The following is a 15927-nucleotide window of genomic DNA, read 5'->3' on the forward strand; positions in this document are numbered from 1 at the left end:
GTAAACCCCACTGTGGGAATCTGGATTCCAGGATTGCCAGCAAAATCCGGAATCTCAGGCTCAAAGTCCACTGGGGGACACCAACTAAGTTCATCGGCAGGGGGCTCCGGTGGACTTATTTGGTGGGCCGGGAAACCAGTACGAACCCCAGGGCGGCTAGGGTGGGCCACAGGATCCCTAGCATGTGGGGCCCCTGGCTCCGCCTGGCGGCGTCTCCGCCGCCTTGGTGGCTCATCGTCATCCGATGATGATGAGGAGGATGCGGATGACAAAAGGAACGTGGGGTCATCCTCATCCTCACTGGGGCTCTCAGAGTCGGAGGCAATCTGGGCGTATGCCTCCTCGGCCGAGAACATCCGGCGGGCCATGGGTGTGTGTGCGTGTGTGTGGGGGCAACGGGTGTTCACGTACTAAAAAAGGCAAAAAAAGAAAGGGCAAGTGTTAGGAAAAAAAAAGTTCAAATTTGCTGATCAGCGGTACAACGCTGATCAGCGGTCGGTGGGGTGGGCGATGCGCTAACAGTGGACGGACGCTAAAAAGTGCCGGCCAGTCAGCGCACGCAGAAAAAAAAAAAAAAAAAAGTGCTGGTGAGGGGAAGGGGGGCTGGTGGGGGGGGTGCGGGGCTGGTGGGGGGGCGCAAGTGGCAGGGGGGGGTCTGGGGTCTGATGGATCAAAAAAAGTTTTGAAATAAAAGAACTTTTTTTTTTTTCCTAACTTTTCCCTTCTTTCCCTGCCTAACGGTGCCTCTCCCTCACTGACCCTAACCTACCTGGGTGGCGATGGGTGCAGGAGGGTGATGGATGGCGATTAGGGGGACGCAGGAGCTGGTGCCGAACGGTGCTGCACGGTCAGGGTGCTGGACAGGAAGAGGAGGGGAGAGAGGAGCGCAGGAAGTTTGAATCTCGCGCCTCTCTCCCCTGCTCCAATCAGCACCCTGGACAGCGGCGTTCAGCACCAGGGCCAGCACCGCCTCTCCAAATCCTCGGACTGCGATAGGTGGTGTATAATTACGCCACCGATCGCAGTCTTTTTCCGGTTCATCGGGTCACAGGACACCCGAATGGACCGGAAACGCAGAAAACCGCAGGTCTGAATTGACCTGCGGTTTTCTGCGATCGTCGATACGGGGGGGTCAAATGACCCCCCCCCCCCCCCCCCTGCATTGTTACGGGATGCCGGCTGAATGATTTCAGCCGGCATCCCGTTCCGATTAACCCCCGCGGCGCCGGAATGCCGATTTTAAGTCAGGACGTACCGGTACGTCCTGTGTCCTTAAGGACTCGGGAAATAGGGCGTACCGGTACGTCCTATGTCCTTAAGGGGTTAAAGCAACAGCAGGGTGCACTTATTCCTTAATTTCCCTATTTTGGTAGAGATTCTCTAACTTTGGTTCAGTTCTTAAGGTAAATGTCTCGATTTTTGGATGCATTAATGAGTAGATCTATGAAAAACACAGGCATCTTAAGGCAGCACGGTATTATTAAAAATTTTATTTATTATTGACTGGTCCTGTGTTGTTGTTTTTTTTTAGAGTTTCAAAGCATCCTAAATATTGCATTGAGTTGAGTACTCAGGTGGTGGGAATCGTCCGTGTCCAGAAGAATATCATAATTGGGACCTCCCAGGAGACTTTGCTTGGATACTCCCAAAAGGTGAGAACACCAGGAACTATATCTACTGTAATGGTGGATTTAAACGACCAGATGGAGCAGACAGTTATCGGAAAGGAACCATTCCTTCCCAATAACTGCCTGCCTATCAGTGGAGGTGAAGCGCTACATCTACATGCAGTGATCTTTCACTGTATGTCCTCATACAGATTTATTATTTCTGGGCAGCAGAGTGCTGTTCACACAGAACGATCTGCTGCCCAGAAACGAGGATTAAGGTCTCCACATGAAAGATGAATTCACTTGATGAAAGAGCATTTTACTTGTTCATCGGTTGATCTGTGGAACCTTTTCACAGGTAGATTATCGGGAACGAGTATTCATAGTAACATTTGTTTGTGATAATCTGCCTAACGAACAGGCAGGGTAAACCTGCAAAGTCTGCAAAGCATTGTCATATTTATTGTTTTAACATTCTGACACATAAAAATCTCAGATAATCTCACTTGTGACAGGGGAAGCAGCTTTGGGCAGTTACTTTACCTGCCTCCATTATGACGATGGCTTTATTGGAACAGAAGTCACGTAGCATCCAAGCTGTTCTGGTGGGATTAAAGAATCTGGAAGTGCACCTGTACAGAGATAAGAATTTGCTGAGTGTTTTTTCAACCCCAGTAAGTTGGTATTTGTTGAGTTGCCATTTTGTTGCTATGTTTTTTGTTTTTTTATTTGTTTCAAAACGTGAATGCAAAAGATTTGAGAATGAATAAGCATAATTAAATATAACATAAAACAGAGAACTCACATTCAGAGTAGTAATAAGTAAATAATCATCACTGGCCTACACATACAATATGGGGGGGACTCCGAGTCCACCATGTCGTAGCACATGGCCGACACCCCAAGGTAACAAGAAAGAGTGTTCATCCTTCCTGAATGATTTCTTCAATGGAGTGCCAATTAAAGGTCTATGTAATACAAGGTTATACCCTTTTCCGCCCCTCCTCCTAAGGATCTGCCATGTGCAACACGCATGTCTCTGAGATAACCATTCAGGATTGTGGCCTTATCAGCACAATGGGAGATGGGTATATTATCTAACTATCCCCAACCCACAGCATTACAAGGAATATTATTATACAGAATATTAAATGAGACAGAACCTATCTGCACTGAAAAATACCCTTACAACACTATTATATATTTTGTCGGACCCAGGTACACCTATCTGCTGTTCAGAGAAGTTTGTCTAGAAGTGGTCTTCATGGAAGAATTACAGCCAAAAAGCCACATATTTGATGTGGAAATCAGGCTAAGCAACTCAAATGGGCATGAAACCATAGGAACTGGGGTGCAGAAAAATGGCAGCAGGTGTTCTGGACCTTTGAAATATTTGGCTGTAACAGAAGGCAGTTTGTTCACCGAAAGGCTGGAGAACAGTACAATAATGAATCCTTGCAAGTGTGGTGCTGCATTTCAATAAATGGAGTTTGGGATTTAGTTAGGATTATTGGTGTCCTCAATGCTGAGAAATACAGGCAGGTACTTAGCCATCAGAGAGGGGTCTGCTTGTCTCCAAATTTAGTCTGCCACAGGGCAACAAGCCCAAACATACTGCTAATGTCATTAAGTCTGGGTTCACATCACATCTAGAGTCTTCCACCAGCGATATACAGCAGGAGGACTCCTGACGTGTACCTGTGATAAAACGCTGTAACATATCCCACTGCATACCGTCGCTCATACATCCCCTACCCCTCTTTACCAGTCCTTATCCTTCAGCAGCACAGCATTGCAGGGCCTTCCAAGTTTCTGTGCTCTCCTGGAGGAGTCAAATAACCAGCATGACATCTGTCTGGTGCCCTCACTTTACTTATTGAGTCTGACACACCACCATTGGTAGCAGATGAATGGGGACATTTGTGAAACTGTGGTAAAGTAGAACTGGCTTAGCTGCCCGTAACAACCAGTCAGATTCCACCTTTCATTTTTGACAGCTCCTTTGGAAAATGAAGGCTAGAATCTGATTGGTTGCTATGGGCAACTAAGCCAGTTGTACTTTACACCAGTTCAATAAATGACCTCAGAAGCGTTTTCAGGCTCTGAGACACCCTCGCCCTCCCGCTACAAGACACTGCAGGATGGAATAGCGCAGTGTACTACTCCATTCCACAAAGTTAAAAAATGTTGTATTATACTGACATACACCAGGCGGACAGAGGGTAAAAGGATACTCTTTTGGCTTCCATCTGACTAACAGAGCTCTATGGACTAGGGATCGACCGATTATCGGTTTGGCCGATATTATCGGCCGATATTGAGGATTTTGAACGTTATCGGTATCGGCATCTATTTTGCCGATATACCGATAACGTATTGGGAACACAGAACGCGCTGCTCTCAGCGCGTTCTGTGTTCCCTCCGCAGCACAGGGGAGAAGGAAGCAGTGTCTCCTCCCCCTGTGATGCTGCTGCCGCTGCCTCCAATGACAGGACGGAAGACAAGAGGAGGGAAGGGGCTGTGGCCGCTGCGCCACCAATGAAGATGAGTCTTTCATTAATTCAAATACAGGAGGCGGGAGCTGGCTGCAGAATCACATAGCCGGCTCCCGGCCTCTATGAACGGCAGCTGCGGTCCGCGGTAGTTAACCTCTTAGGTGCCGCGGATCGCAGCTACCGCTCATAGAGGTCGGGAGCCGGCTATGTGATTCTGCAGCCAGCTCCCGCCTCCTGTATGTGAAAGAGAGGTATCTTCATTGGTGGTGCAGTGCGCCCCCCCCCCCTCAAGCAGTGCGCCCCCCACCCCAATAGTAAAAACATTGGTTGCGCAGTGCGCCCCCCCCCCCTCAAGCCCCCTAGTATTAGTCATTGGTGGCGCAGTGCGCACCCCACCCCCATCCCAATAGTAAAAACATTGGTGGCGCAGTGCGCCCCCCCCCCCCCCCAGTTCTAATCATTGGTGGCAGTGGCCACAGGATCCCCTCTCCCCTCCTCCTCCGATCAGAGCCCCAGCAGTGTAAGCCTGGGGCTCCGATCGGTTACCATGGCAGCCAGGACGCTATTGAAGCCCTGGCTGCCATAGTCAGCTCCATGCTGCTGTGTGCACAGAGCACAGGGCAGCAGGGAGAGTGCGAGATCCTATTCACTCTGATAGAGATCTATCAGGGTGAATAGGACAAGGGTTCTAGTCCCTAAGGGGGCTAAAAGTTAGTAAAAAAAAAAAAAAACACAAAAATATTAAGTATAAATGAAAAAGATTTACAAAAAAAATAAAATAATAATACACGTTAACAATAAACATTAATTTTCAGCAGATTTGTGTAGGAAATTTTTTTTTTTCCTCAAAAAAAAAAATACCCAGAATATCGGTATAAATTATCGGCTATTGGCCTGAAAGTTGACAAATTATCGGTATCGGCCCTAAAAAAATCAATATCGGTCGATTCCTACTATGGACACATTTAGTGTGTACTATCTTCAACGTAAAAAAGAACATTGAATCCTGGAAGTGATGATATGGAACCCAAAGAGCCCTGATCTCAATATCAAGTCTGTCTGAGATTACACGAAGAGACAGAAGGATTTGAGCAAGCCTACATCCACAGAAGATCTGTGGTTAGTTCTCCAAGATGTTTAGAACATCCTCCCTACCAAGTTCCTTCCAAAACTGTGTGCAAGTGTACCTAGAAGAATTGATGCTGTTTTGAAGGAAAAGGGCGGTCACACCAAATATTGATCTGATTTCTCTTTTTTTTGTTTGTTAACTTTGCATATTGTTAATTGATAAAAAAAAAAAAAAAACATTAACACTTTTGAAAACTTTTGAAAGGATTCAGATTTTTCAGCATTTTTTCCACACCTGTCTAAAACTTTTTCACAGTGCAGTATATATTAAGAAGAAACACAGGTGTTACATGCCATGTCTATATGTTGCTCACATTTCTTAAAGGGGTTATCCTATGACTAATGTAAAAAATGAAAATCAGACATCATATAGTACATGACAATCTTTCTAACAAAGCTAGAACCAGCCCTGTACCGCACATGGATCCAGAGATTGTCCCATCTATTGCTCTGCTAGATTTATATCAAGCTGACAGCTCAAGGCTTTTCTGCTGCAGCTCAGGGGGGCGTGTCCAGGCTCTCCCTATCACAGCTCAGGAGGCGTGTCTCAGCTCTCCCTATCACAGCTCAGGAGGCAGTTGTGGGATGAAACTGAGCATGTGCGGCCATCTCAGTGAGCAGGTCAAAGAAATAAGAAAAAGAACAAAGAGCAGGTGATCCTATACAGATACATTTTACAAATTGTTTTATTACATGCAAATACAAAAGAATTCAGATCCAGTTGCTGTTTGATAACTGTAGAATATTTTTGGTAGGACAACCCCTTTGACAACAGTTTATTAAATAAGTGTTTCTTTCTTTTGTATAAGATTCCATCTAACATGGATGTATGGTAAAATTATCTTTGCTTCACAGGACATTGTAACCAGTATTTGCTTTGGAAGATATGGAAGAGAGGATGATACTCTGATTATGACCACAAGAGGTAGTGTATGTCACATTAGCTGTAACAGCTTTTTTCTTTAGTGAGCTATATCATCTCAACTCCTCTGTTTTTACACAAATCTTTTTATCCACCTCAGGAGGGGGTCTTATTATCAAGATACTGAAGAGGATGGCTCACTTTGAAGATAAGGATACAACTCCGGGCCCCCCTACTGGACAAAGCATTAAGCTCAATGTACCTAAGAAAACCAAACTTTATGTCGACCAGACCCTTCGTGAGAGAGAGAATGCAGTGGGTAAGATAAGCTATGATCCGTGCTATACTCCGTATAGATTATATTCAGCATCTGCCCAAAAGAATGCATCATATAGAATAAATCTTTTCCTGCCAGGGGGTTTGGACATTTTGCAACTCTGGTAGCCAGGAAAGTTTTTTACAGTTTTGACATATACAAATAAAACCTAAAGTATAGAATATAAAAATCAAGCTGTCCCATTCATTTCAATGGAACTACTCCTATACAAGTGTATTTATAGTCCTGAAAAGCCTCTTTAAGAGTAACTAAGATACTATTACTTCTGCTATAATTGAACTTCTATAAAAATATTGTGCGACCTCTCTCTTTCATAACCTTACCTTTTCTCCCCAGCGATGCATCGTGTTTTCCAAATGGATCTGTACCGTCTCCGTCTTAGTGCAGCCCGAGCTTATGTTAAGGCCCTGGATGCCAGCCTCACCCCAGTATCCTCAACAATCCAGGAATCTCTTACTCTAAATGCTGCTGTAAGTACATGATACTTTGTGATCATGGTTACATTTGTTATAATTTTGTTAAAGGTACTTTTGTTGCATATAAATAATGTTTACTTGGCCTCCATCCACTGTTTGCCAAGTTACAGGTCTCATTCCACAGTTCCCTTTTTGGTACTCACTCTATTTCAGTAACTAGTTTGTTCATCTGCAAATATTTTGTGGGGGGTGTCACTCAGCTAACATGGTTTCATTTAGCTTGTTTAATGAAGCAGTTCATGTTATAGTAATAAGTATTCCATGTATCCAACTAGATCAGCCCAGAGCTCATGCTCATGTTCTTATTTTACAAGCTTTCTGAATTTTCTGTTCATGAATTAGTATGAATACTAATTAGTAATTGTTTCTTTCTTTCAGGTACAGGGAATTGGTCCTCGGTTCAAGCTAATACTGAATTTACAGAACACTTCAGTGAACCGACCTTCCATGCAACTGCTTATTAGTTTCCTATATGATGAACAACTTTACCAGCTCAGACAAGCATTCTTTAAGGTATCCTAAAGCCTTGTGTTACTGTGCATTATTGGTCTAAAATATGAATGCTATGACAACTTGATGATTTTTATGCAACCACAACAATTATTTTAGTACATCTTCTATTGATGTTGCACCAGTAACTAGTAGCTTTACTGACCTCTACCTGTGCATCTGTGCGTGGGTGGAATAGCTGTCAACCAAATGTGCAGCTGTCTAATGTGTATGTCCAGCCTTATTCCCTCCAGCTGGCAATGACTTCCTGTGCTTGTGACCACACATTTTATACATATACTGTATTACCTCTTATGTATCTTCATTAATAGTTTGCATTTGAATATATTCAAACTATTTTGGTTTTAGACTGTGACAGGTTGTCATTGCCAGCACAGGCTTTAGCTGTATCTATTCAAAAAATTATCTAGGTCCTCTACAGGTAATTATAGACCAGTTAGTTTAACTGTTGTGGGAAAATGTGAGAACTCTTCAGGGACTATATACAGGAGTATGTGACTAAATAATATCATAAGTGATAGAAGTTGTCAAGCTAACCTGATTTGTTTTTATGAGGAGGTGAGTAGTAGCCTGGACAGAGGGACCGCTGTGGATGTAGCGTTTCTGGATTTTGCAAAGGCTTTTGATACAGTCCCTCATAGATGTTTAATAGGTAAGGTCTGGCATCAGTAAACCTCAGGGATGTCTACTATCATGTCCTGATACTTGCTTCTTCCCAGAGGTTTTCAAGGTTTTTCCATCTGCAGCTCAGCCCTTCCTGTTGGGATCTTGAAAGCCCCAAGAGTTTTTGCATAGCTGGTGGCAGAAGTGAAGGTCCAATATTATCAGAATTCCTTACCTGAACGGTTTTCTGGTGGTGGACTATTCTCTAGGTAGTCTCAGGTGTTAGATTCAGAAGATGTTAACAGAGTTAGGATGGGAACTGAACTGGAACAAGTCATGCCTCTTGCCAGATTACTGATGTTCTTTCCTAGGGATCATGTTAGATTCAGGGGGAAAAAAGTTTGTTTTCTCTCAGATATAAAGAGTCTCATTCTGTGGAGAGTCCACAATCCCAGTCAATCAGGGTGTCCATAATGGATGCAATTTCAGTCCTGGGTCTTATGACCTCCTGTACCCCGGCTGTGAAGTTGGCCCTGTTTCACTCCAGAGCATTCTGACCTCCTGGGATTGATTTCCCTTTATCCCCTAGACAAAAGGTTTTTCTTACAGAATTCTTTCCTCCCTCAGGTGGTGGGAGATTTCAGGGAATCTCAGCACAGGGGTAGAATGGTCAAAAGACTATCCCATAGTGATCGTTGTAGATTCGAGTCCTTCAGGTTTGGCGACCCTTTCAGTTTTAGCATTCCTTCAGGGCCGCTGTAAAATTTCCCTAGATCCACAGTCTCAGAATGCAAGAGAACTGAGAGCCTCTTTTATGTGGTGTGTTGTTTCCTTCCCCAGATATTGGAGAGACATGTAATAATCTTTTCAGAAGTGCAACAGCATTGTCTTATGTAAACAGGCATGGAGGTTCCCTTCTCGTGACCATAACTAAGCAGCTTTTAGAGATGATAGAGGAGATCTATTCTTCCTTTTTGACAATCCTTTTCAAAGGTTCGGAGAATATTCGTGCAGACTTTATTACTATGGAGGGAGCACAGAGGACTTTATTACTGTGGAGGGGGCACAGACAGAGGACTTTATTACTGTGGAGGGAGCACAGAGGACTTTATTACTATGGAGGGGCACAGAGGGCATTACTACTATAAAGGTTGTACAATGAGGGCAATATTACTGTGAGGGGGTACAATTTTTTTGGGGGGGAAGGGGGTGCCAGAGAAAGGACTTGCCCAGGGTGCCAAACACCCTAGGCACACCACTGCTGTCACTGTGCGATCCATGGGTTCTGCCAGACCCAAAGGGATTTATTTTCTCAAGATCCTCTTTTCCTTCTTGAACTAGGAAACCTGCATCTGACGGTCTGGTTCTTGAAAGGTGGTTTCTGATGTCTAGAGGCTTTTCTGAGTAGGTCATCTTCACCTGTTAGGCTAGTATCTAAGAGATTACCTCTTATTATGTCAGGATCTGTAGGAAAGGGATTACCTCTTGTATTTATGTCAGGATTTGGAAGGCCTTCCTAAGATTTGCTAACGATTCGATTGACATTTCTCTGCCTCCTAATATTTCTCTAGTCTTAGATTTTCTGACGTAGGGTCTTAGGGTACTTTCACACTTGCGGCAGGACGGATCCGACATGCTGTTCACCATGTCGGATCCGTCCTGCAGCTATTTCGTAGTGCCGCCGCTCCGTCCCCATTGACTATAATGGGGGCGGAGCTCCGGCGCAGCACGGCGAAAGCCGCCGGACTAAAAAGTCCTGCATGTCCGACTTTTTAGTCCAGCGGCTTTCGCCGTGCTGCGCCGGAGCTCCGCCCCCGTCCCCATTATAGTCAATGGGGACGGAGCGGCGGCACGGCGAAATAGCGGAAGGACGGATCCGACATGGTGAACAGCATGTTGGATCCGTCCTGCCGCAAGTGTGAAAGTACCCTTAATAGGAATCTTTGACCTAGCACTTTGAAAGTCCAGATTTCAGCTCTTAGCGCTCTGTTTGATTATTCTCAGCTGAGTGTTCACTCCCTTTGCTGTTTGGGGTTGAAGATTGCAGTGCAAAATGTGAGCAAATTGTGGAAGCCTATATTCTGTATGTAAATAATCTAATTGCAACACTGAGATGTCCTGACAATATTGAAAGGAGTTTGCTGTACACTGCGCAGACACTCCATGGGGTACATGAGGGGGGGGGGGGGGGTGGTATAGAGAAGCAGGAAAGTGAGGTAGTTTGCAAGCACAGCCACCGTTGCTGGATTGCAGGGTAGTCATAACCTCTGGATATGAGCATTGTACAGTTTGATGGAAAAATGAATCAAGCCATTTGGGCAATCACAATACATTAGTAAGTGCTTTGTATTAACTTTGTCTACATGATAAATGCCATTTGCTGTAGGGAGACAATCCCTTTAAAAAAAAATTCTGTCACAAGCTTAGGACAAGGACCCCAATGTAGTATTCTCTGAAACACTACCTATACCACTAACCACATCAGAAAGACAGTGGGAGATTAGGGAGGTAAACAAGTAGCTCAAGAACTGGTGTAGGAAGGAGGTGTTTGGGTTCCTGGAGAACTGGGCTGACTTCTTTTGTTGACTACAGGCTGTACCGTAGAGATGGGCTGCCCCTTACTTCTACAGGATCATAGTGACAGCTTTATGCCACTATGATTTTGTAGAAGTAAGGTCAAGCAGAGTCACACATTATTATAAATCATGATAATGCATTGCGCGCCTACAAGTCCAGATGGGAGGATCACGCCCACACATTCATTAATTCCCGCAATGGACTCTTACAGGTTCTCTCATAGTGAATGGGAACTACAGATTACATTTACCGGTAATCGATTTTCCATGAGCCCATGACAGCACCTCCTTTATTCCACCCATACAAAGAAGAAATAACATTTTAAAACAATTCACAAGGGAAGTTTGGATTGACCTTAGGAGTTTCTAGGTAGACAGTTAACAAGAAGATGGTTCTAATCCTTGGCAGGACTATGAATCTTACTTTATGCTGAGGAGGAGGAGTAGGCTGATGGTCCCTTTAAACCAGGCATGCTCAACCTGTGGCCCTCCAGCTGTTGCAAAACTACAACTCCCATCATTCCCTGACAGCCTACAGCTACCAACCTACAGAAGGGCATTGTGGGAGTTGTAGTCTTACAACAGCTGGAGGGCCGCAGGTTGGGCATCCCTGCTTTAAACAGTCCTGCACATTCCTGTTTCTTGTCCAGATGGAGCATGGTCTCTCACAAGGGCTGTCATGGGCTCATAAAAAAAAAACGATTAACGATAAGTGTAATTTCTGTATTTTTGGCTATGTTGCTCCCCTCAAAAAGAAATAGAAAGCAATAGTACCAGTAAAAAACGACAACACGCCCTCCAAAATTGAGCTCTCGCACAGCTATGCAGACAGCAATATAAAAAGTTATGGGTGTCATAATATGGAAATATAAAGAACATTTCTTTAAAAAAAAAGTAGTAAAACAAAAGAAACTATATAAATTAGTTATCGCTCTATTCTTACAGACCCACAGAATAAGGTCATCGTCTATTTTAGAGTACAGTGAACACCCCACAAATAATTTTTCTAACTGCTACACTACCTCATCCAATCAGGTATGGTCTACCAATAACTTCTGCACTCCTTTTGCCAATAAGGTATGATCTACTGTTAATGTAGAGCCTCTCTCATGTAGTTTGCCAGGGCAATACTTTGCTACAATCCCTCAAATAATCGAGTACAGTCTACGAATAACTGCTACATTCCTTCAGCCAAATTAGCCACAGTCTACCATTAGTTGCATGCAGTTTACCAAGATAATTACTGTGCTGCATTCTCTTCAAACATCAGATTGGCCGGGGGTGCTGGCAGTCGGCCCCCTGCCAATCGGATCAGTATAGCAAAAGTGGACAACCGCTTTAAGATTCACACACTGTTTATAGTTTTTTTACTAGCATAAGTTTTAACAAAATTAAAACAGAACCATGTCCCAATATTAGCAACAGTATGTTTTGCATACGTATGTGTATGAAATGCCTTTTTATTGTTGGCGATCCCGCCATACCCCATCATATAACTCCTCAGATGCCACGATCAATGCCTATTGCAGCATCTGTGAGGTAAGGCAGAGGGATGCAGCTCCCTCTGCCTTCCGATCGGAGCCCCCGCAGAGAAATTGTAGGGCTTAAATCGGTTACCATGGCAGGCTAGACTGTTCTGAAGCTTCCCATGGTTGCCATGGTAACCTCCATGCTGCTGTGCACTAAGGCATAGCTCAGCAGGGAGCACGTCAAAATCTTATTCACCCAAATAAATCTCTATTACAGTGAATAGGACAAGGGATCAAAAGATCCCAGGTTCTAGCCCCTTAAGGGGGTTAAAAGTTTAAATTCCAGTTTTACATATAAAAATATAAATAAAAAAATAGACATATTAGGTATCTCCACGTTCAAAAATGTCTGAACTATTAATATATATTTTTAAATTTCCTGTGCCCTGATAGCCATAAAAGGAAAAAAACATGACTCACAGATTTTTTTGTCACCGTTTCGCCCCCAGCAAAAAACAAGTCCTCATATAGCACTGTAGACCAAAATATAAAAAAAGTTATGGCTGTCAGAAAATGTTAATACAAAGAATATTTAGATTTTTTTTTCCCAAGGTTTTTATTTTCTTAAAAGTAACAAAACAAAAAAAAGTTTGGTATTGCCACATTCGTATTGACCCACAGAATAAGGATGTCATTTTTAGCACACAGTGAACACCGTGATGTCAAAACTTTGGCAGAATTGTATTTTTTTTTTTCAATTTAACCCCCAAAGATTTTTTTTCCCCCATTTTCCAACAGACATGGTAAATTAAATTGTGCCCTTAAAAAATACAACTTATCCCGCAAAAAAGAAACAATACAAACAATGAAGAACATATACCGTGAAATTGCACTGAGAAGAAATTTAAACATCAAGGAGCACATTTATTAAGACCGGCGTTTTAGACACCGGTCTTAATAAAGACCCATAGCTGTAAGTGGATCTGCCGGAGTTATGAAGAGGTGAATGCCTCTCCATAACTTCGGCGCATCCAGCGCCAGTTCTAAATGTAAGACAGTTTCCAAGAAACAGGCTTAGAAATTTATAAATTTGATGGGCCTTCCGGCCCCTCCCCTTCCACACCGTGCCCTAATTTAGGCGTATTTCAGATTAGTAAATGACCCTGTAAAATTGTCAATTGTATATATATTTACCCTGGATGAACTCAAGCAAAACATCACAAACATTATATGCAGCATCACTGTTGCATAGCTGCAAGCCGTATCAGCCAACATAATCCGACGTGCCCAAAGATGCATACAGTACAGACCAAAAGTTTGGACACACCTTTTCATTCAAAGAGTTTTCTTTATTTTCATGACTATGAAAATTGTAGATTCACACTGAAGGCATCAAAACTATGAATTAACACATGTGGAATTATATACTGTACATAACAAACAAGTGTGAAACAACTGAAAATATGTCATATTCTAGGTTCTTCAAAGTAGCCACCTTTTGCTTTGATTACTGCTTTGCACACTCTTGGCATTCTCTTGATGAGCTTCAAGAGGTAGTCCCCTGAAATGGTTTTCACTTCATAGGTGTGCCCTGTCAGGTTTAATAAGTGGGATTTCTTGCCTTATAAATGGGGTTGGAACCATCAGTTGCGTTGAGGAGAAGTCAGGTGGATACACAGCTGATAGTCCTACTGAATAGACTGTTAGAATTTGTATTATGGCAAGAAAAAAGCAGCTAAGTAAAGAAAAACGAGTGGCCATCATTACTTTAAGAAATGAAGGTCAGTCAGTCAGCCGAAAAATTGGGAAAACTTTGAAAGTAAGGGCTATTTGACCATGAAGGAGAGTGATGGGGTGCTGCGCCAGATGACCTGGCCTCCACAGTCACCGGACCTGAACCCAATCAAGATGGTTTGGGGTGAGCTGGACCGCAGAGTGAAGGCAAAAGGGCCAACAAGTGCTAAGCATCTCTGGGAACTCCTTCAAGACTGTTGGACGACCATTTCAGGGGACTACCTCTTGAAGCTCATCAAGAGAATGCCAAGAGTGTGCAAAGCAGTAATCAAAGCAAAAGGTGGCTACTTTGAAGAACCTAGAATATGACATATTTTCAGTTGTTTCACACTTGTTTGTTATGTATATAATTCCACATGTGTTAATTCATAGTTTTGATGCCTTCATAGTCATGAAAATAAAGAAAACTCTTTGAATGAGAAGGTGTGTCCAAACTTTTGGTCTGTACTGTAGATGTGAACGGGGACTACTTTCAACATTTTTTGTGAGTTATGGGTAATTAAAAAAAAAACAATACACTTGCTCGTTCACCATGTCATACTATCCCTGGAGGCAGGCTACTTTTTCGTGGGCCATCTTGTACTATATCCAATTATTAGGCATATTTGTGTGGTCATCTGACTAAGTGTCATGCCCTGCTCAGGTTATGTGCGGAGGTCTGCCAGGTTAGCAGCACGCGTGTAGTTTTTTGTTTTTGTTTTGGAGTTGAGCTGTATCCGCCTCCCTTCAGGTGCACTGGGTGGAGTCGTTTGTATGAGTTTAAATTACGCCCCTTCCCAGTGTCCTGTGCGGGTTATAGCTTCTATCTTGCTCAGTGGAAGGAAGGAAAGAAGGATTTGCTGTATCTGCTCTGTGACAAGATAAGTTGGTTTTGTTTTCTTGTGTGTGTTCTGTCTAGGCTGTTAGAGAGACGCCTGCCTCCTCCAGGTCTGAGGAAGCAAGCTGTCTCTTTCCCCCTGTCACCATCTTAGGTATTTTAGGGATTCTTCAGCCTTAGGCACGGGGGCACGTTTATTCCCACCTCTAGGGTCTGAACGTGGGCACAGAAGTCTAGGGAGAGCTGGTAGGGATTTGTAAGGAGGTGACCTTTATCCCCAGCTTCTGGCCTAGACACTTGTTTGTGGATTTCTGTTGTATCTTGTATCCCGTCCAGCGTGACATTATAACCCGCCCAAAACCTAGACTGCCATTTCTCAGCAGCTTTGAGATGGAGTCAATTGATTCGTTGGTTGATCGCATGCAGGAGTTAACTTGGGAGGTAGCTGACCTCCGCAATGCATTTTCACTTTGTCTGAATTTTCTGCTTCATGGCTCCGCTGGTGGGAGTCAGTCCAGCCTTGAACCTAAGGTTGCTCTCCCTGATCGGTTTTCTGGGGGTGTGGATGATTTTATCCGCTTTAGAGAGTCATGCAAGTTGTATTTTCAGCTGCGGCCGTCTTCATCTGGTGATGAGAGCCAGAGAGTAGGGATAATCATTTCCCTACTTTATTACAAGGAGAACATTCTGCAGAGGTGTATTGTGTTGAGTTTAGGAGATGGGCTACGGAGTCTGGGTGGAATGACCCCGCGCTTCGTAGTCCGTTTTGTCAGGGGTTGTCTGAGAGATTAAAAGATGCCCTCGCTTTTTATGAGTATCCGGATACATTGGAGAATGCTATGTCTTTAGCAGTACGGTTAGATAGACGCATTAGAGAGAGGTGTAAGGTCCCCTCCATGCGAGGGATCCCTTCTGTGAGTGGTTTCGTCCCACCAGTTCCCCAGAGTATTATGACATGTAATTCCGGGGTAGGGGAGGAACCCATGCAGCTGGGTCAGGTGTTGTTCCGTTCTGGTAATAGGAACTTTAGGAGGTTGCATAAGCTATGTTATTACTGTGGAGAAAGTGGTCATTTTGTTTATGCTTGTCCTTTTGTTAAATCGCGTGTTGATGATAAAGAACCACAAAGAGGTTTACATAAAGAGAAAAAAAAAATCCTTGACTCTTGGTAGTGTGAATGGGCTGCCGGAGCAAGCAAGTTATGCAATCTCCCTGCAATATTCATTTTTTCCTTCCAGCTATGGTGGCGC

The 15927-nt window shown here is 43.7% G+C and overlaps 1 protein-coding gene across 1 annotated transcript in view; it reads left to right on the forward strand.

The window, feature by feature from the left end:
• The window catches only part of BBS1 (Bardet-Biedl syndrome 1), a 398008-nt gene that overhangs the window by 333807 nt on the left and 48274 nt on the right, over positions 1-15927 (forward strand). Inside the window, exons 11-16 of the mRNA XM_040410173.1 lie at positions 1532-1652; positions 2126-2284; positions 6089-6158; positions 6256-6414; positions 6769-6902; positions 7287-7421. Coding sequence (XP_040266107.1) covers positions 1532-1652; positions 2126-2284; positions 6089-6158; positions 6256-6414; positions 6769-6902; positions 7287-7421 — 778 coding nt within the window. The remainder of the gene's footprint in view (positions 1-1531; positions 1653-2125; positions 2285-6088; positions 6159-6255; positions 6415-6768; positions 6903-7286; positions 7422-15927) is intronic.

Source organism: Bufo bufo, chromosome 10 (genome assembly GCF_905171765.1).
Source record: "Bufo bufo chromosome 10, aBufBuf1.1, whole genome shotgun sequence".
NCBI classification, from domain to species: Eukaryota; Metazoa; Chordata; class Amphibia; order Anura; family Bufonidae; genus Bufo; species Bufo bufo.